We start from the raw sequence: 24,562 nt of genomic DNA on the forward strand, positions 1-24,562 counted from the left end.
GTGAGTAAATGATTACAAAATGTACATTTCTGGATGACCTTTGAAATGCAATTCATAACAAACACTAAACTTGGAGACAGGGTCATGTGGCATACAGAACTGAATTATCTTTAAAATACCAATTCAATTGATAATTCAAATTTTACTGTGAAAGGAAGTAGAATTAAACTGACTGAAATTCAAGAATTACTAGAATTAAATAAATGTATTTTACCTAAAAAAGGCAAAGTCTCCAAGATCAAGCCTTGTTTTGAAAAGTATTAAGTATGAAGTATAATAGACAGACATATAATGGCAGTGACCATTAGACCATTATTGTGATCATGTATGCCTAATCATGTGATGCCCGCAGTCATATGCTGTTGTGGACTTCCTCTCAGCCACTTGCTCCAGCCTGAATCTGAACTGGCAATATAATGGCCAGGATGGTTATGCTTTGAGAGGAGACGGAAACTCCATCACAATTTTGGGTGAAGCACCGTTGCTGTAGAGTGGACTAAGATGCCTCATTAAGTCCACTGTGGACAAGTGTGGCACCAACGTGTCAGATAATGAAAAGCAACAACATGGGATCAGCAGTCAACACACCTCACTAAGGCTTTTTTCTAAAAAAAGTGTCAGCAAAACATGCTGGATTCATGGCTGCTGTGAGAAGGTCTAATTAGCCTCACAGCTGTGCTCTGCTATCATGCGCATCCACTAAGTGACACGCTGCCATTGCCCGGACCTTGGACAGCAGTTGGAGGGCTACTCTGCAATCATTCTGAAGGGAGGTGAATCCTCTGTCAAACAATATATACCATATCACAACAGAATGGATGAAAAGCTATTAATGAAACAGCTCTTTGATATATACTCAATTTGACCAACAAATAAAAATTACATTATTTCTTTTTATTTTTTTATTTATACTTTTAAATTATAATAGTTTATACTCACCCTACCCTGTCTCCACCCCTGCTGCTGCTGGTTCCAACCCCTCCACTGTTATTGATGGTGAACATTCTCTCAGAGTGTTCAGAAGTGCCATTGCCATCTGAATGTACATCTCTGCACGGTATATTTCCATGGTCACATAGACAGGCAGACAAAGAAAGAGAGAGTGAGAAGTCCAGGTAAGACTCATGGAAAATGTTGCACAAAAGAAAAGAAAAAAGAAGAAAAAAGACTGACCTTTATTTAAACAAATTATTAAAAAGTTTTTAATTCTAAGGTGAAATCCACTGGTATTAATTAATTGTACAGAGATTAAATAAAGCAAGCAAGAAGAACGGGGTCAATGTGTTACTTGATAGAAAATAAATAAATATATATAAAAAGATAATCAGACAAAAAACCCATGAATCAGGATACCGAGGAAAAAGTTTTTTTTTTTCTTCCAGAAATAAAGCATTACCTAAAAAAAACAATGGGAAACCCTCATTTTTCTTTGTCAGTTTTAAATACAGACAAAAACTTCAGCAAACACAGCATGAGAACAAAGAGCTGAGCTTCAACAACAGCAGACAGAAGGAGAAACCTCTCTTTTTCTTGGCTATGTCAGAGCTGTAGTTCGTTGACTGCTCATTTGCCTAGCTCAAAGAAACTCGCTATACTCCCCACGGACTCCCACAATGCATCTTTGTGGCTCATTAGCATAGCACAGACAGTCCCGTAGTTGCCGAGGCTGACATCCACTTTATCCAACCATCCTGTGCACCTGTCTCAAACCAGTAGTTCCCGGAGATGTTGCCTCCCAGTGGGCCTGTCCAACTCTCTTTCTTGCCCCCTTATCCCTTCTACTATTCTCTCTGTCCGTTTGTTTCTTTCTCATTTCTCTAAGGGAGGCTAACTAAAGGAAAGCAAAGAGTGTAGCAGGTCAAGAAGGAGGAGAAATTTGTGATGCATACTTGCACATTATAGAGCAACGGTAATTCATTTCTGGGGGAATTTTTTTTGGTTGAGCTGATGGTGCTCTTTAATGGATAGGAGACAAGTTATGAAGGTCTGCTCATGGCATTCTTAAACTATCAAATCAATATTTGTGCACTTTACAATTCATCTTTTTTTCAACACATCCTAATAAGTGGGTGTTCCCCAGCATGAGAGTAGGCTGATATCAGGAACCACTGGAGGCTAATTACCAGTTTCAGTCAGATCGATCCCTCTCCCTCCGATGTCCATCAAAAGCTGTAGTGTAAAGAGCTTTATGGGTACTGACAGAGAGAAAGCTGTGCGTCATCCTAGCTGCTTTCAGAGAAAGGTGAAGACATACAGCATTCTGAACCTCTGGTAAATAAACGTACAGGGGATGGGACAAACAAACGGACTATATATTAACATAAAGAGTCGAATGAACTGCCTAATATAGAGTAGGGCTAAACTTTGTCTTCAAAACAGCATCAATCCTTCATAGAATTTGCCATCTCTGAAATGTGTTGTCTCATTGAGATTTCCTGAAAAATGCAACAGATCCTGTTAAGAAGTCAGTGTTGTAGTTGAGACCAGCTTATTCGAGTCCAAGTCAAGACAAAGACCAGGAGAGGGGTTGAGGTTGAGTCAAGACTGAGGCCTGATGCTGCTCCCAAGTCCATAAGACCAAGACCATGAAAAAAGTCAAAGACCATATTTTCAAGGTCGTGGTCTTTTTTTCTGTCTCCTTTGTTTAGTTATCCCGCTCCTCATTTGTGTTATTAGTTTCAGCTGTGTGTTCAGTCACGTTCACGTTAGGTGTGTTTCTCTGCCCTTATTGGACTATCTTGCCTGTGTGGGTTTATTAAACTTTGTGTTGAAATTATATTCATCTTCTGAGTCTTTGTCTGTCTGTCTGCCTGCTGCATACACCCTGTATGGTGACAGTCACTTAATTTTGCCCATCCTTCTAAAATAAAATCATTACAAATATCAAGTGTGAATACATTTGTGAATGTGTGAATTATGTGCAAGACAAATAACTTCTGACAGTTCTGATGTTTATGATCTCTGGCCTTCTAAAAACCAAAGGTGATGACAAACTATCTGCATTTATTAACTGTTTTGGCCTTTGACACTACAACTTTAGCCAGAGGTTGTGGGTGATACTAGCCAAAAATAATGCACATTTGAAAAAAGGTATGTTTTTAGGCACTGGTGTCATTCTGTTTACAGCATGCTTGCGAAAGCTGCTCAGAAAAGCCGGTTTCACTTTATTTTGATGGTCCCTTTAACACATTCTGTTGACTATAAGTAGCATTGCACCTACATGTTTACTAACTCTTATTAGAGTGTTAGTAGAGTATTAGTAAACTTGTAGGGTTATAGGGTTTGAATAAGTTGACATGTACTTGCAAAGTTACTTATAGTTAGTAGAATGTCTGTTGGAGGACCATCACTATAAAGAGTTAGCAGATAATAAGCAGACAGTGAACTAATACTCTAATAAGAGTTAGTTGACATGTAGCTGCAAAGTTACTTATAGTCAACAGAATGTTCAAAAGGGACCATCAAAATAAAGTGTTACCGAAAAGCCAATGGCTAACCGAAGATCAGTGAGGGGAGCTCTGGAAAGAAATGCCACCAAGAGGACTAGAGTATGACAATATGTATGTATATGTATTACATATACAGTATGATTATATATTAATTACAATCCAGGACAGAGATAGGAAACGCTACATGAATTTGAAGGATGACATGAATAACGGAACGTCATGCCATGTCAGAGTTATCGTAATTATGAGATTCCAATTGTAACTTGTAATTACAATTTGTAAACATCAAATTGAAACTCATAAATGGCAGCAGCTTTGACTTAACTTTAAATAAAATAAAGTTGTAAGCAGTTATTTCACAATATTTAACAATTCCTACAATTAAATATTGTTAATATAATAATAAAGAAAGAATAAGCTGGAAAGAACAAAACAAAGTCCTTCTAAAACTGTGTTTATTAATAAGGTATTTGAATAACAAATAACATCTGTTATTTGTTGTATTGCGGTTTTGTCTACTTATTACTCAAATTACACAGAATTATTTCTGTGTTAATAGTGTTGCCATAGAAATGCATAATTCTGTGTCAGAGGACATGAACATCTCCAAGTAGAATGTTCCAGGTTATCATCTAATTATGATCAGGTAATTATGAAATGGCTTGACTGCAGCATAAAGCCTTGTTGGAAAAATATAGACTGCGAAATCAGAAATGATAACAACCATACAAACAAAAAATATCTATTATTGTTCTGAATTATCCACCTAATATTCTAATGGGAACGCGTGCGTGGGAGTAGTCACGATCATGAATTTTGTGCTGACCATTGTCAAACAAATATTTGTGATTAACAAATTGTCTGTTTTTCTCATGTCACAGTATAAGTCGAATACATTTTTTTACTGTATTAAATATATATATATATATATATTTTACATTTTACTTGGAAACAAAATTAAATATGCCATTATGATTTTCTTGATTTCATGATTATGAAAACTATAAACCATTGCTATATGGATTAGTTTCTTTTTAAAGCATAACTTTTTGAAGCATCATAGTGGTAGTTACGTGTCAATGGAGGGACAGAAATCTCTCTGATTTCATTAGAAATCAAATTCAAAGGTCAACTGTCAGCCTGAAGTGAATGGCAGCACATTGTGACGCGCGTATAGTATTACAACACTAATGCTTCAAAATACTGGCGATCCCACTGTATTTTTTAAACAGTGATATCATCAGTACCGGAAGTAATGTTGTATGTGCAGCAAGTACACCATTTAAAATGTTCATTTGAACATGCAATGTCGGCAAAAGCATCACAAAAGTCTTTTTGAGTGCTGCTGCCTTTCTGCTGTGCACTGTGTAGTAAATGCTATCTAGAATTCTCTTCTTATATGGTATTGAGTATTTCCCGATGCTTAAGTTTTGCAATGAGACATTGCAGGTCGTTGTTTGTGCTGCAGTTTATTAGGAGACAGAATCTGAAAAGATTAAAAAAATATAAAATTACATAAAATCTTTATATAAAAATGAATTCTCGCAGTTTGTCCGTTGCTCATTTGACCACTTCTGGAACAGGTGAAATGGTGTGGTATCTGTCAGGAGTTATAAAACAATGAAGCACATGAGACAGGAGTAGCAAACTTCATCCATCTTGTTTACTCATTTACTTCCGTTGTCAGACACGTTACGTCAGAACACAACACTTTTCAAAATAGTAGTCAACAATACAATTCACGTATGAACACAACATTTCCCCCCTTTTTAAATAACAGAGTATTACAGCAGATCTAAGTAACATAGTCCTTTAACCAACTAGGCTTCCGAACATCACATTAGGTATAGCGGTATGAGTGTAGTGAGTGAGCAGTGTTCTCAGCCAGAGTTGTTGATGTGCATGGATATGCAGTGAGATGGGAAGCATTCCATGTCTTTCCATCACGAATAACACAGTACCCACCCAAAATCTTTTGGCAACTGTGAGATGATCAGTAAACTTTCCATGTCCCCTTAGGAAAATGCAAGGGCTTCCATACCCTTACTTTATCCCCCTCCTGGAAACAAGGTCATAGAGGAGCTAAAAGGGTGAAGTACTAGTTGTACTGTACACCTGCAAGAAGTCAGTTAGCACAAGTTTCCATGGCTGATGTTGCAGGATGGCCATTTGGACAGTGTATTTGAGCACAGGGTTAAACCTCTCTACAGCACCATTAGCTGCCAGGTAGTAGAGAAAAGAACAATGGTGATGAATATTCATTCCTTCCAGAAAAGCAGCGAAAGCAGCAGACATAAAATGAACACCATTATCAGTAACTATACTCAATGGATTTCCATGGCGGCTGAAGACTGATGTCCGAAACTAAACCACAGAATCAGTATTTACAGTGTGAGTGAAGGAGACCTCAGGTCATTTGCTGTAATAATCAGTTAATGTTATAGCAAACCTGCAGTAGGATGCAGCAGTATCAAATGGCGTGACTATTATCCACAGCCACTTTCTGCCATGGTCCATTTGGCAGCAACACCGGCTGGAGAGGAGCAGGATGTGACTTGACAGTTTGGTCATTGAGCTGATACACGTGGCAGAAACGGACAGCATCCTGAACCTGAGAATCAATCCCTGGCCACCAATTGAGATCATGAAGGCGTTGTTTAGTTCTCACCTTTCCCTGATGTCCTTTGTGCGCTATGGAGACCAGCACAAATTGAAGAGCAACAAGTGCAAACAGCCGTGAGCCTCGGAAGACAAAGTTGTCCTTGAAGGGTTAGTTCAACCAATACAATTATTTCATAATTTACTCACCCTCGTGTCGTTACAAACCTGTAAAACTTTCGTTCATCTTCGGAACACAAATTAAATCAGAGAGAATCTGATTTTTAATGAAATCAGAGAGATTACATACTGTCCCTCCATTCACATGTATCTACCACTTTGATGCTTCAAAAAGTTCATAAAGAGAAACTAATCCATATAAATTGAGTGCTTTAGTCCAAATTTCCTTTAATTTAGGCTTTTATTCACATATAAACATTCATCAACTCACACATCAGTTATGGTAAATGGAAGCTCAATCATGCTTGCTTGAAGTGCGAGAACCAGTGAGGTTCATACTTGTGTGTTAAGCAGCATGTTTGTGTCAGGGTTGAGGGAAGGGATGAGGAAAGGTCTCAAGATGCAGAACAATGGGCTTTTATGTGTTATAAAAATAAATTGAAAACAAACTAAATCTACCGGGGGGGGGGGGGGGGGGGGGGGGGGCAACAGGACTGGGCAGGACAAGACAAGGCAGGAACAAACTGGGAACATGTTACGTGGGTACATCAGATGACAATCTGGCACAGGACTGAAAACACAAAGAGAATAAATAGGGAGCAAAACAAGGCAGGTAACAAGGAGGGACAGGTGAGACAAATGAACCAATAATCAGATAACAAGAAGGGCAGGGTTAAGACAATAAAAAGGAGAGCACATGGTACAAAGAAACAAACATGACAAGCCATGTGCTCACACCAAACAAAACAAGGCAGGAACATGCACCCCATGAGAACAAACACTCACAAAACACACAAAACATAGCACAAAAGCACGCGGCTGATGAAAACACGAACAGCGTGCTACACAGACACGACATGAGCAGCTGGACAAAGGAAACATAAACTAAGCACTCAAAAAACACAAGAGTGCATGGCGAGTGATCACACAAAACCGACACAGAACCAAAACCAAACTAGACATGAGTGCCGGGAAACACCACACTCAGAATATGAAACAAGGCATGCGGACAAGAGAGCGCACGGCTCGAGCACACTTGAAACCACACTCACACGAAGACAAGGAGTTTCGTCCGAGCTCTGTCACAAAATCAAGAATAAACCAGGCGAAGTGACAGAACCCCGGCAGTTTGAGCTTACGCAAGAACCAGTAGCCACATTTCCACTGTCGGGCCAGTGCGAGCCAGGGCTTTAAACGGGCCGTGCCGGGCTAAAAGCCCCGGGCCTGTAGCACCGAGCCCAAAACACACTGTCGGGCCAGAAGCTCCACAGCGCTTCACTAAAACATGCCCGTAACACGCCTCTCTGGAACAACTCACACAAACCCATCATTTCACCAACAAATTGAAGTTTTATCAGTAAACTAATCAGAGAGAAATCACTGGAAACAGCGTGATCGCAAAACAAACCTAATAAAAGCAACCTTTTTCTGGCATATTTGTTGTTTACTTACTTTAAAACACAAGAATCAATGTTTTACCACAGGTTTACAATAAAAAGTGATACACTGATCATAATTAATTAATCTGTGTCAAAACTGCACATTAGTCACACAGAAATAAAGTGACTTACCATTAGGTCTATTTAAAAAAAGCCCGGTTTTGGCCCGACAGTGGAAATGCGGCTAGTGAGATTGTTTCTTGCGTGTCAAGCAAGTACGGTTGAGCTTCTGTTTATGTTCGGTGATCAATGTTTATATGTGAATGAAAACCTAAATAAAATCTAATAAGTAACCTCTCAACAGCTCACACACGCTAGTGATTCCTTTTCCACCATGGCATATTTACGCTCAGTAGACAACGTACGTGATGCAAAGGCCAGATTGTTCAATGCCTTCCGGGCTGACCTGAGAAAGTGTGGCTCCCAGACCATAGTCAGAAGCATCTGTGGAGATAATCGTGTGTAGTGTGGGGTTGAATAATGCCAAACCAGGTCTGTTTGCTAGCAGTTGTTTTACTTCTGTTCAACTTTGTTCAGCCTCTTTTGACCAGTTGAATCCATTTGGATCTTGCAGACATGCATGCACTGGAGCTTGACATAAGTGACATAATGACAAAAGTCCATGTAAGGAGTGAAACGTAGCCCCTAACCCCTAACAAACCAGCCAGGATGATGGTCATCATCTTCTAAAATGCCAAAGGTGCTGAAGCCAATCTGTAAGGAACACAACAAAAACTGACCCGTTTGTGAGTAATTAAGTCCTCATGCAGCAGCACTTTGTAGTAAGCATTAGTCAGGTTGATGGTAGGAAAAAAAAAACAGTACAACCTTTTAGAGCATAGAGTAGTCCGGCCCACGATCACTGCTTTATCTGTCTAAGGTCAACGCATATCCTAATTTTACCTGACTTTTTCTGCATAACAACAATTGGTGACACCCATGCAGAGGCATCGATGCTTTCTATCACCCTATCTGCACACAGCCTAGACACAGCACTAGAGAGTGAGTAGCAACAGAGAGTGGCAGATGGCAAAGTTTTTGGTGCACAAGTGTGACCGTTTCATCCAGCTTTACGCGGTGAATAAACTTTTAGCACATCCGAAAGTTTTAGCACAATTTTAACAAATCTAAACTCAGTTGACTCAGCAACAGTACACTGAAAGACTGGCACAGGAGAAGCAGGCACAGGAAGGGCATTAGGAGGCAGGACTTGATTGTTTTCTAACCTCACATGCACTGCATGTGGTCCCGCCCCATGAGAGGTGTCCCTTTGTCCACAATGAAGAACGTATCAGGAACTGAGTGGTCATATAGGGAAACGTTCGCTGACAAACATCCAACCACCGAAATATGGGCTTTTGAATACATCACAAGCCTGGCTGTGTGTTGCGACATTACTGAAACGGCATGCATAAGTGCTGTAGGGCAGGGTAAATATGGAAGACCCACTGTCAACCACCAAATCCACCACACAAGTCAGAAGTAGACATAGTCACTGTGCTTGTAATACTGGGAGTACTAGCTGAATATTCGGTGTACAGTACAGTAACTTCTGGTAATTAAATTTTAACGGCACAGTTTAGCATAATGTCCAATCTTTTTACACTTCCTGCATGTAGCAGTTACAGCCGGGCAGTTCACGACATTAGATAAGTGTGCCTCCGATCCACAGAGAAAGCATGACTTCCACTTCCCCATCTAAGCAAAATTAAGAGGTGCATGTGACGGCTTTCCCGCTTTACTGTGTGCGGCACCGCTTGTACGGGGGCGGTAACTTGGTGGGAATATGAAATGGATTTAACCTGATCAGCAGCAGATTCAATCTGGCTTGCTATCCAGGGTTATCTAAACTCTGTCCAGGGTAAGATCAGTTTCTATTAAAAGTCTCTCACATATTAGTGGGCTAAGCACATTCTACTAACTGATTGTGAATCATTTTGTCAGTACTGGCACCAAACTCACATGAAACAACAAGCTCTTGCAAAACAGCAATGTACTGTAAAACTGTCTCGTTAGGTGCCTGACAACGTCTACGGAAAGTGTGGCATTCAGCTACTATGTTAGCTTTTGGCACAAAGTAGGCTTTCAATGCACCATCTGCATCCTTATACGTTGAACCTGTGTTAGGCAATGAGTAGAAAATCCGTTGTCCCTGTGTGCCAAGGCAGTGAAGCAGTACAGCTCTCTGTCTTTCGTCCTGTTAGGCATCCCTTGTAGTAGGGATGTGACAGTGAGGAACATTTCTCAGCAGCTAATCGACATGGGACAACACCGGTAATACCGTATTCCCATCAGAACACAACACTTTTCAAAATAGTAGTCAAAAATACAATTAATTAATGAACACAACAAATGATTCGTTTCTAGAACCATCTTTGCGATGACGAATTAAATCCTATTCAGCGGCGATTGCACTTTATCAATCCTTATAACGTTGGAGTTTTAGGTGCTCTGCAACAGTAGACATGCACCATAAGACTGTAACAGAGCGAGCATTTTCAATGAATTCCTATAGAAGCTCAACTTCCATAGGAATAAACTGAAAATGCTCGCTCTGCTCCGCGGCAGTGGACACGCACCATTATGAATGCCTGTGCGGCCGTGCGCATTTTACTTTAGAATTAGTGCAAATTCGGGGGCGGCAACTGCTTGAATGGTGGGTTTGTTATTCTTAATGAAAAACACAACAACAAAACAGTACAATGCCAAACTCGCTTAAATAGGCACTTTTACATTTTGCTTTGAAAACAAATCTTCTGCCATTGTCTTGTCAGTCAGTGAGAAATGGGCGAAGTAAGGTGAAATCTGACTCCTGCTGCTGATCTGTGCTGCGACTCTTGTTCGATTCACACTGAATTGAGCAGACGTGTCCAGTTTTTAATTGCAGTGTTTGTTTTCTAACTGAACTAAATATTTTTTATTACTATAAAAAAATCAAAACAACGGTGGCGGGCAGGTTGCAAGTGATGCAACTGGTGTTGCAGCTGAACACTAGTAACTCCAACTATTGCAGCAAGTCTACCCTGTAGCATCAATAAATCGTAGATATATCCGCAGCCATGTGCTGAATGGCATAGCAGGCTTAATGGGGCAATGCAGGAAAAAACTCGGGCAAGACACGTTAGAAACAGCCATTTTTGAGACCAACTATAACAAAAAAATGCCTAATCCTCATTGCCAATTTGTGGTATCTGTCAGGAGTTATAAAACAATGAAGCACAAGAGACAGGAGAAGGGAACTTCATCAATCTTGTTTACTCATTTACTTCTGTTCTCACACACGTTACATCAGAACACAACACTTTTCAAAATAGTAGTCAAAAATACAATTCATTAATGAACACAACAAATGATTAGTTTCTAGAACCATCTTTGCAATGACGAATTAAATCCTATTCAGCGGCATTTGCACTTGATTCTTATCAATCCTTATAATGTGATTTTAACATTATAAATGAATTGTATGTTTTAATATATATATATACTGCCCTTCAGTCAAAGTTGGAAATTTCAAGCTATGAGGGAAAAAATGCTTCTGTATGAGTTCTTGTTTATATATCTATGATAATTTAGCAATATCACACGAGCAAGATTTCTGTTTTTCCTAATATCAGAACGATTGCAAATGTGACTGATTTTATACAACAGTTCAATTAACAATAAGTTAAATTGATTAATTTTTGATAGATCTTATACAACAGTTCAATTAAATCACATAAGAAACAACATTTTCAATATTTATTTACGCTCTATTTACCAATGAAAATAGTTCCAAACAAAGCAGAACTGTAGCATTTCTCCGAGCAACATACAATAGTGTTTTGTTTTTGAATAAAGCCATTCATTCAAAAACATTGAGCAAATCAATGCATATAACTACTGTTCACAGAAGGAGGGAAACAAGGTACAACAGATGACTATGGGATATCGTGCTCTTGTGCCATTTGCTATAGACACCTTTATTCACGCCTGAAAGTCCAATGATGGATGACCATGTGGGCGGGGTTACCTGCCAGTCCAGCTATTCACCGAGCCTCCGACTGTTAGGGGCTCAGAGGTGCTGTACCTCACTTTCACTTTCCTCCTTCTGGGATCAGTAGTTATATGTATAACTCATCATTTCCATTCAGTCAGTCACTCTATGGGACATATATTCACGCCCCGCAAAGTCGCTGAACTAAACGCAAGGGACAAGCACCTCCACATACCCCTTTTTTCAAGGGAGTGGGGAGTTGGAAAACACAACAAAAAGCTGGTCAATGCGCTTTGCTGATGCCAGTACCAACGACAGGGCAGCCTTAGATTCAAGGATTCTAAAGGCTCAAAAGGAGGTTCACACATAGCCTCCAGACCAACCATCAGGTCATGATGGCACCATTACATTTTGTAATGAGCCTAAAAACAGGTGGAGAGAGAGCACTTGAAAACAAAATCCAATAGATAGTGCACATGCGCCGAATGCATCTTTCCACCCACGTGACCAAAGGAGCATATTTTGAAAGGCTCACGCTCTCAACCGTGCGTGAGACAGAGCGGAACACAGAAAATTAAGTAATGCAAGTGCTCTGTATTGTAGCTACAATCAGATTCTCCCTCTCTCTCACAGTTCCGGCCGAGGGTGCAGAATCTGCCTCCTGGCTGGAACAGCAGGTCCCTACATAGAGAAAGACACCATGGTGTCCTTATGGTGTCCTTATGGTGTCACATACCAAGTCTTCACTGGCCAACAAGAAGCCACAAAACTCAGTGACAGACCCTTCTGTGTACAGCAGAGTACATGCGACAATGGCCCAGCCGAAACCAATCCCAGATCTGCGCCACTATTCAAGAACGCAAGAGCTCCAGGGGAGACCGCAGGTCTGCGCCATATCAAATAAAACTTGTAAGCAATCACCTCGAAAGAGACTTCAGAACATTTTCTGTGCCCCGGGTGGACTGTGGCAATATGCATTGGGCAAATCCACCGATGTAAGTCAATCCCGATGACGCAGAGGATTAGAGAAAGGGAGGAGAAAGTAGCGGCTGAAAAACCTCTTCCTCCATCTTCCCTTGTGGCACCACCTGAATTGACACTTTGCTGAGGAGAACACGGATTTACTCTGCCGAAACAGGTGACGCGAAAGAAACTGCAGTCGATAGCACCACTGGAATCATGTGAAAAAGCCACAGTGTAAGAGCGTGTGCATGTTACCACTCGAGGCAGCAGCGAGGATCCCCAGTCTTCAACTGGGGAACCCCCACGTCCTTTTGCAAACGTTGCTGTATATACAGTATTGCATTTTCCTCCTCTGTCGGCACACAGACCAACTGTGAGGTTGGCGGTTCTAATGCATTTTGATTGTTTTGACTAATCAACAAGAGGCATTGTATACTGAACACACATTTTCCTTTATTGACAACATACTTAAAACTGAACCCGCTATCTTGTAGGGTAATTTTTACCCAATCTGGATAGATTGGCAGGCGTCAAATAGAACTTCTCTGCTTCTCTGTATCGGGGCAGGCCACTCAACAGACAAACTTTGTTGCCGCTCTCCAACATAGATAAATGCAAGGGCCCTCAGTTCACTTCCACCCACCACCTTGGGGGAGCCGTGATCTGCCCTGCTTAAAAAAAATATCGTCAGAGCATTCATTGCCCACCCCGCCTCCAGCGAGACAGAAACATCCCCCTGACAGTAAAAGTTCCGCTCAGACTAAGGGCAGCCAGAGGAACCTTGTCGTGTATACTACATCAACACTCTTCGGCCTCCACACGATTGTCCCAACTCTCTGTGGCCTCCAAAAATGACCCCGCCGAGCACAAGCTACACACCGCTTAAGTGCGGAACGATACATCTGCCGGCAGTGCACACATGCATTGGGGTTGGAGAGATCCAGCCTAGAATGGTCAATTCCAAACACACTAGACAGTGCTCGTGAGTATAACATAAACACCCACATGCCATAGGTCAGGGGCGAGAACTTATGTTCAGATATTTCTCATGAAAAGATGTATTAGCCATTTGTTAGCTATGCTAAACTTGAGCTAAAAACATCTCTTTTATGCCTTTTCCTTCAACATGAGTCACCACCATGGGATTTCTTGTTAATGTGACATTTTTTTGGACATTTTGTTTGAGAAAAGTTTATTAGCCCTTCGTTAGCAAAGCTAAACTTGTGCTAAAAACGTTCTCTTTTCTGCCTTATTTTCGACAAGAATCATCACCGTGGGCTTTTCTTCTCATGAAAATGTGGCGTGATGGTGTTCTAGCAGCACAATGAAGAGATGAAGAACAAAGGGAATAACACATGCAACTGCATTTATATGCTGTGGGCGCGTAAACAACAGTATACAAACACTGTCATGCGTAATTGGCCTTTCAGGCGTGAATAAAAGTGTCTTTAGCAAATGGCGCAAGACAGCGATATACCATAGTCATGTGTTGCACCGAGTGAACTAATTGAATGGGAACAATCACTTGCTTTGTTCCTGAATGAATCAGCCATTTTGAACAAATCAAATAAATGATTCAGTGACTCAATCAAGGCTACGTTCAGACTGTCAGTCCAAATTAGATTTTTGTGAATATACGATTGAAATCTGATCAGATTTAGCGTGAACAGCAAAATAAATCACATATAATCCGAATTTTACAAATCCATTTCAAGCTACATTCGTATGTGTTTTTAAATCATATTCAAATAGCATTTCTGGAAATCCGTTTCAGTCTGACTGCTCTGATCGCATTTTGCGTGGTTTATGTGACTGTCTCACGCCACATAAAACGCAAACGTCTTTATAGGAAACATGCGGAAAGTCGCTGCAGAAACAAGGGTGTGTTGTTGCAAAGTGCCGGTCGAGCAGAAAATGACGATATGTTTTGTATATGTAATAGAGACATGTATTAAAACTGTCAGAGACAACAGCACAGAATAAAGCCACATATACCAGCCTCCTATGTTTATGCTGCTGCCTCATAAGATGCAGTAGTTCAGAGCGGCAGCTACACATCGTCATGCTGTAAATAAGACAACATCTGTATTGCAAACCCCTCCATGTTGCAGTTGTTGTTGTTCCTGTTTTTGACGTATACCTGCCAATGCCATAGAAACCAATGCAGATATTCCGGAAAACAAAAGAGCTGCATGGACACACAAATCAGATCTGGACAGTTGTGATTCAGTATGGACGTCAATAATGTTAGATCAGATTCCAATCGGATACACAAATAATCGGATTTGGACTGGCAGTCAGAACATAGCCAATGAATTGCTGCCACCTACTGGCAGTTTTATTTTCCCATTTAAAAATCCATTCGACCATATAAAAAAAAGAGGATTGTATGAATTGTATGGGTTACTGCCGTGTTCGTTTTGTGTGGTTTTTGAAGCATCAACTTTGAGAGACCCATCCAATTGCATAACTCACATGGACTCACAGGAATTTTTTCTTTCTTTAAAAATCTCAGTTTGTGTTAAACAGAAGAAAGTAAGTCACAGATGTCTGGGATTGCATAAAGGTGAGTAAATAAAGCTACCATTTTTGGGTAGAGTAAATAACGGTCCTTTGTGGTGCCGAAAACTGACCCCCCTGCTTCTCTCTACACACAGGAAAAAGAGACTTGACAGAGCACATTTAATGACATTTCTTTACACGCTTAAATGTCATGTTGACAAAACGTTATTTAAATTTGAAACTACACAGTTATTGAATTTCTCAAATAATTGCAATTAGATCAAATAACCGCGATCAGATGATTAATCAACAATTGTTATAGGCCTATGTGGTAGTGCATTAATTACTGTTTATACAGTATTACACTAAGAGAGATCATTTCCTGTCACGACTAAAGCGATTGGGCTTTTTGGTGTCAAAGCCACACAATATTATCTGTCTCTGAACACTGGACACTACGACTGAGTACATAAACTATAAACAAGTTTGAGCCCTGAGTTTGTGTATGGTGCATTTTCTGCTGTCTCTAATTAGCAAAACTGTTTGCATTAATGAAGTGAGAGCGTGTTTACATTAGAGAGACAATGTTTGTGTGGCAACGTGGGCTTTTTGTATACACAGTAACCTTGATGATAATTATGACAAACTTGCAGAAAAGCAACATTCACAGCCAAGCTGCAAATTATACAACCAAATACAGTGGAGGGAAATTATCCTTGAAGTGAATTAATTAGTGTCAGTTTCGTTAACAAACACCAAACGCTTGTAGGAAAACTTCTTTTTAAACTGCTGAAGAACTGACAAAACCAAGAAGGTATTTGAGATGTATGACATTCATTTACATAAACATTAAACAGTGCAGTTCTCACCCAGAAAACAAAAACAGATGGGCAAAGCAGTGGAAAGACAGTTCAACATTTCAGAACAACATTTTTATACGCACACCATATATACCATTGCAATTTGTTTTATCATGGTTAACATTACGGATCATTTCTCATTTGTTGATGACCCACATGCAGATGAGTAAAGTGCTGATTATATTTGTCAAGCAATTATCTTGAAGAGTCCAGCCGAGTTGAGTTAAAAAAAAAAAAAAAAAAACCTCTTACAACAGCACTTTTATTCTTTAATGCAACAAAAAAGGAAAGAAAAAGTGATTTATGACCCGCAAAGAGGGCTGAGTGAACTATGAAGGGATGGATAGGAGACTCACACAGGTCTGCAGATGACCAGATCTCCTTTGTTGGTTCCATAAGCAAGCCCAAGCCCCGGTTCTGGCAGCCAACGTGCAGAATTTATACTGACATGTCTCCGCTGGTCTGGGGCCATTGGATACACCACATCAAACACCCTCTGAAAAACATACAAGAACACACCTGTTTAAACTGTCCCACAGCCCTCTTAGTAGTTTCACTCATTCTATCAGTCACCAGAACCTCCCACTATCCTCTCCGCTGTAGACTGCAGTCTGTGTCAGATATGACAAGCACTGCTAGCATAACTGAGGAGAGGCTAAACTGTGAATAGTCAAATCTCTTTCTCCAAAGTACTCTTTCTCTTTCTTTCCAATCCATTCCCCCGTCCCTGTCTGTCAGCCTTGGCATACTACTTACACTCCACTGGCTCTAGAAAAAAAGGACAAAAATAGGACAAGTTCATGTCTGCCAGGGAAAGAGAAAGCGGTCTCATTCATCTGCAGATGAGTGATCAACAGACAAACTCTTTCTCTCTTTACTCTAGACAGAAGAGATTCAGGACAAGGATAAAAGCCACAAAGTACACTGTTCAAACAGTGTATTTAAAGGAATAGTTCACTTCAAAATGAAAATTCCATCATCATTTACTCACCCTCAAGTTGTTTCAAACCTGTATGAATTTTGTTCTTCTGCTGAACACAAAGATATTTTGAAGAATGTCTATAACCAGACAGTTGATGTACCACATTAACTTCCATTGTAGGAAATAAAATACCATGGAAGTCAATGGGGTACATCAACTGTTTGGTTACCGACATTCTTCTTCCGAAAATATCTTCCTTTGTGTTCAGCAAAAGAAAGAAATTCATACAGGTTTGAAACAACTTGAGGGTGAGTAAATGATGACAGAATTTTCATTTTGAAGTGAACTAATCCTTTAAGGGAAGAAAGACCACATGGACATTTAAACAACATTAAAGGCTTGATTTTCACCACAGGGGGACTTTAAATATTACACTGCTCATAAAACAATTAACTGTTAACAATTAAGTTTTCAATCTAAAAAACAACCTAATATGAAATCACCTGTCAAGACTACTAGAGAACATTGACGGGTAAGTGGCATGACGAGTACTTTTCTATAGCTTGAGAATGAAATTGATTATTACATTAAAAAAATAATATGTACAAAAAGTTGTTCACAGTTCAAAGTTGTTCAAAGCTGGAGACAGAGCCTTGGGCTAACCTTTGTTCATTTTCTTTCTCTCCGCACTCCAGTGTATAATTAATCCTGGTAATAAGCAGACACATTAACGATGCTGACGCATTAAATTCATTCATTAACAACCATATGAGAAAATATCACTTCTAATAAACAAAGACATGAGGGGGAAACAGAACATAATCAAATTACAGAATATAAAATGATGGAAACTAATAAATAAACGTACTGTGACTGAGAAACGTCTCTATAAACAAACAACCAAAAAAGCAAAAAATTAAATGTATTAAATGTGCTGTTGCTATAGTTACAGCTGAAATGAGGCACACTGTGAGGACGTTGCTATGGCAAATGTATGTAGTGGTTAACGTTAGTGGTCCACGTTTTTTCCATGATTCATAGCAGAAGCCTGTTGTCGTTTTACGGTGCTGGTGTTTTACGTTCACATAGTATGATTCAATACATTCATTGAGACATTCAATAAATATAGATATACTTGAATTTCTTAAAAAATAAATTAGTTGTACATTTTACTCCATGTAACAGTGTATAGAAGCCCTAAGAGGCCATGGATTATTTTTTCTGCCCTGTGTTCTTGTGACCAAAGCTTAATTTACTTGTGACTTACACTTAAAAAGTTTTTTTTTTTTTTTCACAAAATCTTGAATTTTAGATTGTTCACAGTTTCTTAGCTTGTTCTACATGAAAAAAAAAAATCCTAAATTTGTTGTGGTAACCAACAACAGCACACAGTGAATCTGAGCACTTTAAATTAATCAGACAGTTCAAATGGTTTTGGTTCATGCAGCTTCTACAATGATGTTTAAGGCCTCCATTAACAGTTCAAGAAACTAACAGACAAGTCTCATATCAGTCTCACATACAATGCAGAGAGAAAATTTAATGAAAGCAGACCTGGGAAAAATATTTCACACAGAGATGTGTGAAAGGCTGACAGTCAGGAGACCTGTGGAGTTCAAAGACTCCTCATTATCTCATATAAGACATAACATAACACTACTGCATTGTCCACTTCATTACATTACCTGTGGTAGTGATATACAATAACCATTAGAGCTGAGAAAGAGTGCCTGAGTGTCATTAAGAGAGACTGAATTCATGTATGGGTCATATTCTAAGCAGCTCTAGCAGCAATAACAAGGGTACTAACTTATTTGAATGCATCACAGTTTCTGATAAACACAAAGACATTAATGTAAGCCTAATTAAGAGGAAGCTTCATATTTATCATACAAATTAGGCTCAGCATGAAACACATAGAGAGACTAAAGTGGGGAGTGCGGGCGAAATAACAGCAAACTCCCATGAAAACTAACAAGCGCTCACTGAACGGCTTTCCAAACTCTGCAGAGAGAGATTTGGTGTTGTATGTTTAGAGACTGAACAAGGATAAAAATGAAGCTCTCCTGCTCCATCGCTCTCAAATTAATCCACGTTCAGAATCCTGCCATGAGCACAGCTTACAAAAACAAAAGTCAACCATGTAGATATTTCCATTTATGCCCTTCGCTCCACACAAACACACAGTTTTCCCACTTCTCTCTCCCTCTCTATTTCTAAGAGAGCGTATCTAGGTCAGGTTCCTACTCAAAGGCTTTTCTAAACCCCAGGCTCCCCCCTCTGCTGTAGAGAGCACAGAGAGCTGATCTACATAGGGCAGTGGCAGTCCACCAATAATATCCAAGCTTCACAATAATCAAATGCCATGAAAAGAATGACTGAATTGACTAAAGTAAAAAAAGTAAATGGGTTTTGTGGCCCATCTGGACTCTCCACCAAAATGGAAATTGTAATTTAATTTAAAAAAAACACAATACTATAAATATAAATATATATATATATATATATATATATATATATATATATATATATATACACACAGTATATATAATATTGATGGGAGTTTGCGCCTTTGAAGGCAAAGGATGTGGTAATTTTTTTTACTTTTGCCTTTATTATTTTATTACACTGAATCTTCTGACAAAAAAGTGACAACCTACATAGGAAGGCAATTTTTTTTTACATTTATTTTTTTTACAGCCTTCCAGTCCAGAGGCGTATAATTTTTAAGGAGATATTGTGGTTTGGATTTCAAAAAGCAAATAGCAGTTTTCTTTGCTTTTTTATTTCATTGAGTATTGAGAGCAATGGCAGTCTCTAAAGAAGACGTGAGGTCAGAAGTGACGTACCCTCATGGACGTCTCTCCTCCGTGGGGCTGCTGCAGTCTGAAGACCTGTGCCACCATGTGATCGGTGATCTGATGCAGCAGGATGCGACGAGACGCCAGACCCACCATCACGTAACGACCCATCGGAGACAAACTGACAGAGATGGCATTTGGACCTGTGACAAACACACAGTGCAGTTATTCACAGCTGTACCATGACAAACAGAGACAATCTAATACAGAAACATCGAATTAAAACTACAGCCTAAGCCAAACCATTGCAAAATTAGCACAATTATGTAAAGTAATAAATTCAACAACAATGGGTTGCAGAGCTGTATTTGCTCTTACATTTTTTTTGCTAAACCAACAATACAATAAACTAATAAAACACTGAGTGAGCTGACTGAACAGTATTTAAACTATAATAATTACTAAGTACACTTAAAAAAAGTAAAATCATAGCAGTAAGCCTGATGTAAAAACTAAACTAAAATGATGAAAATCCAGGAAATGCATTTTGAAACTATTAATACTAAAACATTAATTTTTCACATTATTAATTGCTGTAAATGTTATAACCAGAGCATTCAGACTTTTAAAGCATGAAATTAGAAAAGTTCACACCTAGACCTGCTCAGACTGTAATTATAGCTGATATAATTTTTCATCTTAAAACGTAATTGAATTTTGTAGCCATTTTAACTTTAGAGATCAGTCTTGCTTGGCATGTGCATGAGTTAGAGAGCCAAAGAGTGCTGGCGATGTGATCAGCAAATGAAAACGAGTGGTTTAGTATTGAGGCTTCCTGGTTGATTGCTTTCATTAAATCACTGTTACTGGATAGGATGAATGATAGTTCTTTGAGACATGCACAGCCGATGGCGATGATCAACCCGCAGAGAGAGGGAGAACAGCATTTCAAATCGGTTTAATCTAAAACAAGCAGGACTCATACTTCCTCATCATTGGTTTCCATTAGCAGCCTGGTCCCATCCCTGCCTTCATTTGGCAATTAAATGGGGACTATCTAATTAAAGCTGCCTCTAAAAGAGCTCCATCACTGCTGTCTGTTCAGCCAATTAGAGGGAAAGTGAGAGCACAATACGAAAAGCTGTGTCCCTTTGCATTTTATTTAATTAAGCACAAGTTTAAAATAATTTTACCTCTGATGGCTCAATCAGTGTATTAAACCCTAATAACCACAGGGAGGCAAAGTCATGTTTTCGCAAACCAACAGCCCTTGTGAGGTCAAGCAGTTTATGTCTCAGGGTTACTCACCAAATCTCTTGGAGTAGAGCATCTCTCCCAGGTTGTGCGGGGCGAGGGAGTACACAGCCAAAATGCCCTCATCAGGGAAACCCCTCTGACTGCTGGGAATGAATACAGCCAGCAGCTGCCCGTCTGCTGAGATATCACAGCTCGCATCATTGTAGATCTTACAGTTGGGCACCAACACGTTAACAGAAGCTGAAAAGAAATCAGACACAAGAGTTAAAATTAGGTGTGCATCGATATGGAAAATGTGTCTGGTAATGATAACGTATATTTGTCCAATATTAGATATTAATCTAAAAGACTGAATACTAAAAGTCTAAATCTCTACACGCTTCAGATGACAGAGGAAGTGGAAAATTGCTTTAATTTTAAAATAGATACAACTATAGAAAACTTTTTTTTTTATAAAAGTTAAATGGAAAATATAATTGTATAAATATAAATATAAATATAAATGGAGAAACTAAAAGCAGAATAACATGTAAACATCTATTTTAGGGGGACACCCCACATTTCATAGTCGCAAAATTGGCTTCATCCCACATCCTGCAAGTCATAAGCAGTGTCCAGCATTTCAATTTAATCTATATTATATTTTTTTTTTCCAAAAAATTACAATACCACAATAAAAAGGTCAATAATAATAAGATTATTGGGGTTTAAAAATCTATTTGCGGAGGAATGATGTTCCAGCAAAGGAACCGAGCCAGTTTGGACCTCAGCAAAAGTAAAATGATGGTTAGCAACAGTTACAACTGCCAGGATTTCTACAGACACATACTGGATGAGAATGCTCTGCTTGAAGCTGCCAAATCCACAAAAACAGCCTACAAGTTCAAGATGAATCTGGTAAAAAAGCACATAATCTTTGTATAGTCTAATACAGAAGCATAGCCTAGTCACTGCTTAAGGAAATTTAAATTCAATAAATTCAATATATTTAGTAGACTGAATAGTGTTATATCACTCGAACCTGCACAAATTGAATGCCAGTCATACAAAGCCGGTCACAAAGAATATATTAAAAAGCTTATTGCCAATTTAAAGCATATTATCATCCAACAGAATTTTCATCTAACATAAATCAATATTTACATAATCTATTATCGCTCTCCTACGTGTCCCCCATTGTCCCACAAAATCACGTCTGCTGACCTGCAAAAGAGCATCAACCAGATGGTCACCCTATTCTATTTGTTTTTAAGAATAGGTAGGCCAACTAGAAATAATGTGCAATCCCATTATCATTTGAATATAACTTATTAGCTATAATACATCACACTTATTACCCGATACCAATATAATCACAAAAGTATCATGCATCCAAATCATCTCATACATTAGTCCAAATAGTCCAAATCATCTCATACATTACTTAATTTAGCTTGGAGTGGTCAATGAATACAAAAAAAACAAACAAAAAAAAAAACATAGAATGGATGAACGAGATTCCCACTGTCCCTACCTGCTATCTAGTGAAACCACAGCCAAGGGAACGGGCTTGGCAGAATCAGTGGGGAAAGTAGACCCTGTTGAGCTTGATTCTAGTCTGGCACTGTGAAGAGTCAGAATAGCAGAGGTAGAATCTGGAACTAGCTCTCTTGTCTCTGTACTCTTGTATTTGGTGTTATTTCATAAACACCATGATGAATACAAAAATCTGAACGGCTTTTTGAAAACATGTAAATACTGACTTTTCTTCTCTGTGAAAAGCGGGTGCCAGAAAAGTTACGTAACGCATTGACTCAGAATAATCGGGATTTATTTGCTTTTTTAAAAGTGCCATCTATTGTCAAAGAGTCAAAATTTTCAGCCTGAGACAGAACAGTGTCAGTGTTATTGAAGTCATTGAAACTTTAAATTTGTCATATTTTGAAATGCTAACTTTTCTTATCTGCTGTTTTTCAACTGAACATTAAGCTCCACTTTTTAGAGAAAGGATGTTGAACAAGCATGCTCATAAAATTATGCCAAAAATTGACTGTAGTGTCAGCCTCTGCATCTGCCAGATTTCTATTTCACATCCAAATCTCTATTTGCACACAAGCAGTAGTCTGTGTAAAAATCTTTTTGCTAAATTAGCAGAAACTGCAGAATTGCCATAAGTTGAGCCGCAATAAAAGTGATTTAGCGACGTACAGACAGCTGCATCTGTTCAGCCCACACTAATGAATAAGAAAGGAAGAGTGGCAGGAGAGAAAGAGACATCTGTATGTACCCCTCTCATTCCCCCCCCCACCACACACACAAAATGCATCTAGGACTACCATTCTGCCAAGGAGGAGGCAGATACATCTTTTTTCAGCTCTGGGAACCACATGTCAACTCCAAAATTAAATTGGATTTCTGTTTTCATTTTCTGTTATACACATAGTATAATCCTTTACTGTTTCCATGGCAATTTGCATCCAGATGAAGCTATCTCTCAACACACAGAATGGTAGTAATATTCGGAAAACAAACTGTGTAAACACAGGGATATTACTAAACAAATGTGAGTGAACCGAGACAGTTGATTCAAAACAATTGCTCAGATGAAGCAACGTATTCAAAGCATTACTGGAACAATAACGCGCTGCTCTGGTCTCATGCATCAACGCGTGTCATTGCGCAGAGGTCTCTGAATAAAGCATCAGGTGCTTGTGTGTGGGAGATGTAATTAGGGCTATTTGTGTTTTAGAATGTGAGCGTGTGATTGAAGTGTTTGTCACTTCCCCGGAGAGTGAGTATGCGTGCGGACGACGCTGGAAAACATGTAAGGGCACAAGATAAACAAGAGCAGGTGAGTTTTGGCAGGTGACTGAGAGTCATTATGCCCATTTAGAAAGATGGATTTGTTTTAATCACCCACTGTGTGTGTATCTGTGTGCATGTGTTCACTGAGTAAGGTCAAGAGAGTCTGATAGGACAGGAGGGAAGATTCAAGCATGAGTGTGTTAGTTAAACAGGGCAGTAATTTAGTGCAGTTATGAGGCTGCTGTCGGGCAGGAACTGCATTTCACTCCCTGACACACACACGCACACACACAGTTCATCTACCCATCCATCATCACTTAAGCCCACTCATTCACAGCAGGCCAACAGGAGGAGGGAAATCGGTTCATGATAAAATACACACATACAAAATAATAATAAATAAATAATAAATTGTTACATACAGCAGAACAAATAGTGTAGGAAACTGGCTCAGGGAGACACTTAAAAAAAATGACAATCTTGCCCCTAAAGACTTCAATTCAAATCGAGAGCTAAAGTTTTATTTCCATTCATGTTTAAAGCACATGAAAGAAATCTAGTATAATCTCATCTGCCTCTTGCTATGATGAAGGCAAAATGAAATTAAAACTCTTGTCTTATACCAGGAGAGGGTCAGAAGGGCAGGTTGTGTAACGGTGAGAGTCGGTCCACACTGCTAAAGATGGATAAGTGGCTCAAGGCTTCAGCAGACAGAGCTCCCTACTGGACCTGAGTAATGTATTTGCTGGGGTAAAGTGACGGCTATTCCGGTGACACTACGAGGGATGCACAGACCATTCCCATATGAGATAAAGTGCGTTTAATCATCTATTT

At 39.3% G+C, this 24,562-nt stretch overlaps 1 protein-coding gene across 3 annotated transcripts in view; it reads right to left on the reverse strand.

Moving 5' to 3' along the window:
* The window catches only part of ambra1a (autophagy/beclin-1 regulator 1a), a 94,437-nt gene that overhangs the window by 23,350 nt on the left and 46,525 nt on the right, over positions 1 to 24,562 (reverse strand). For all 3 annotated transcript variants that reach the window (XM_079866203.1, XM_079866202.1, XM_079866204.1), the window contains 4 exons: positions 20,996 to 21,184; positions 19,736 to 19,890; positions 16,321 to 16,460; positions 940 to 1,050 (listed from right to left, as the gene is read on the reverse strand). In XM_079866203.1, coding sequence (XP_079722329.1) covers positions 940 to 1,050; positions 16,321 to 16,460; positions 19,736 to 19,890; positions 20,996 to 21,184 — 595 coding nt within the window. The remainder of the gene's footprint in view (positions 1 to 939; positions 1,051 to 16,320; positions 16,461 to 19,735; positions 19,891 to 20,995; positions 21,185 to 24,562) is intronic.

This window comes from Squalius cephalus (assembly GCF_949319135.1).
Source record: "Squalius cephalus genome assembly, chromosome: 3".
Lineage (NCBI taxonomy): Eukaryota > Metazoa > Chordata > Actinopteri > Cypriniformes > Leuciscidae > Squalius > Squalius cephalus.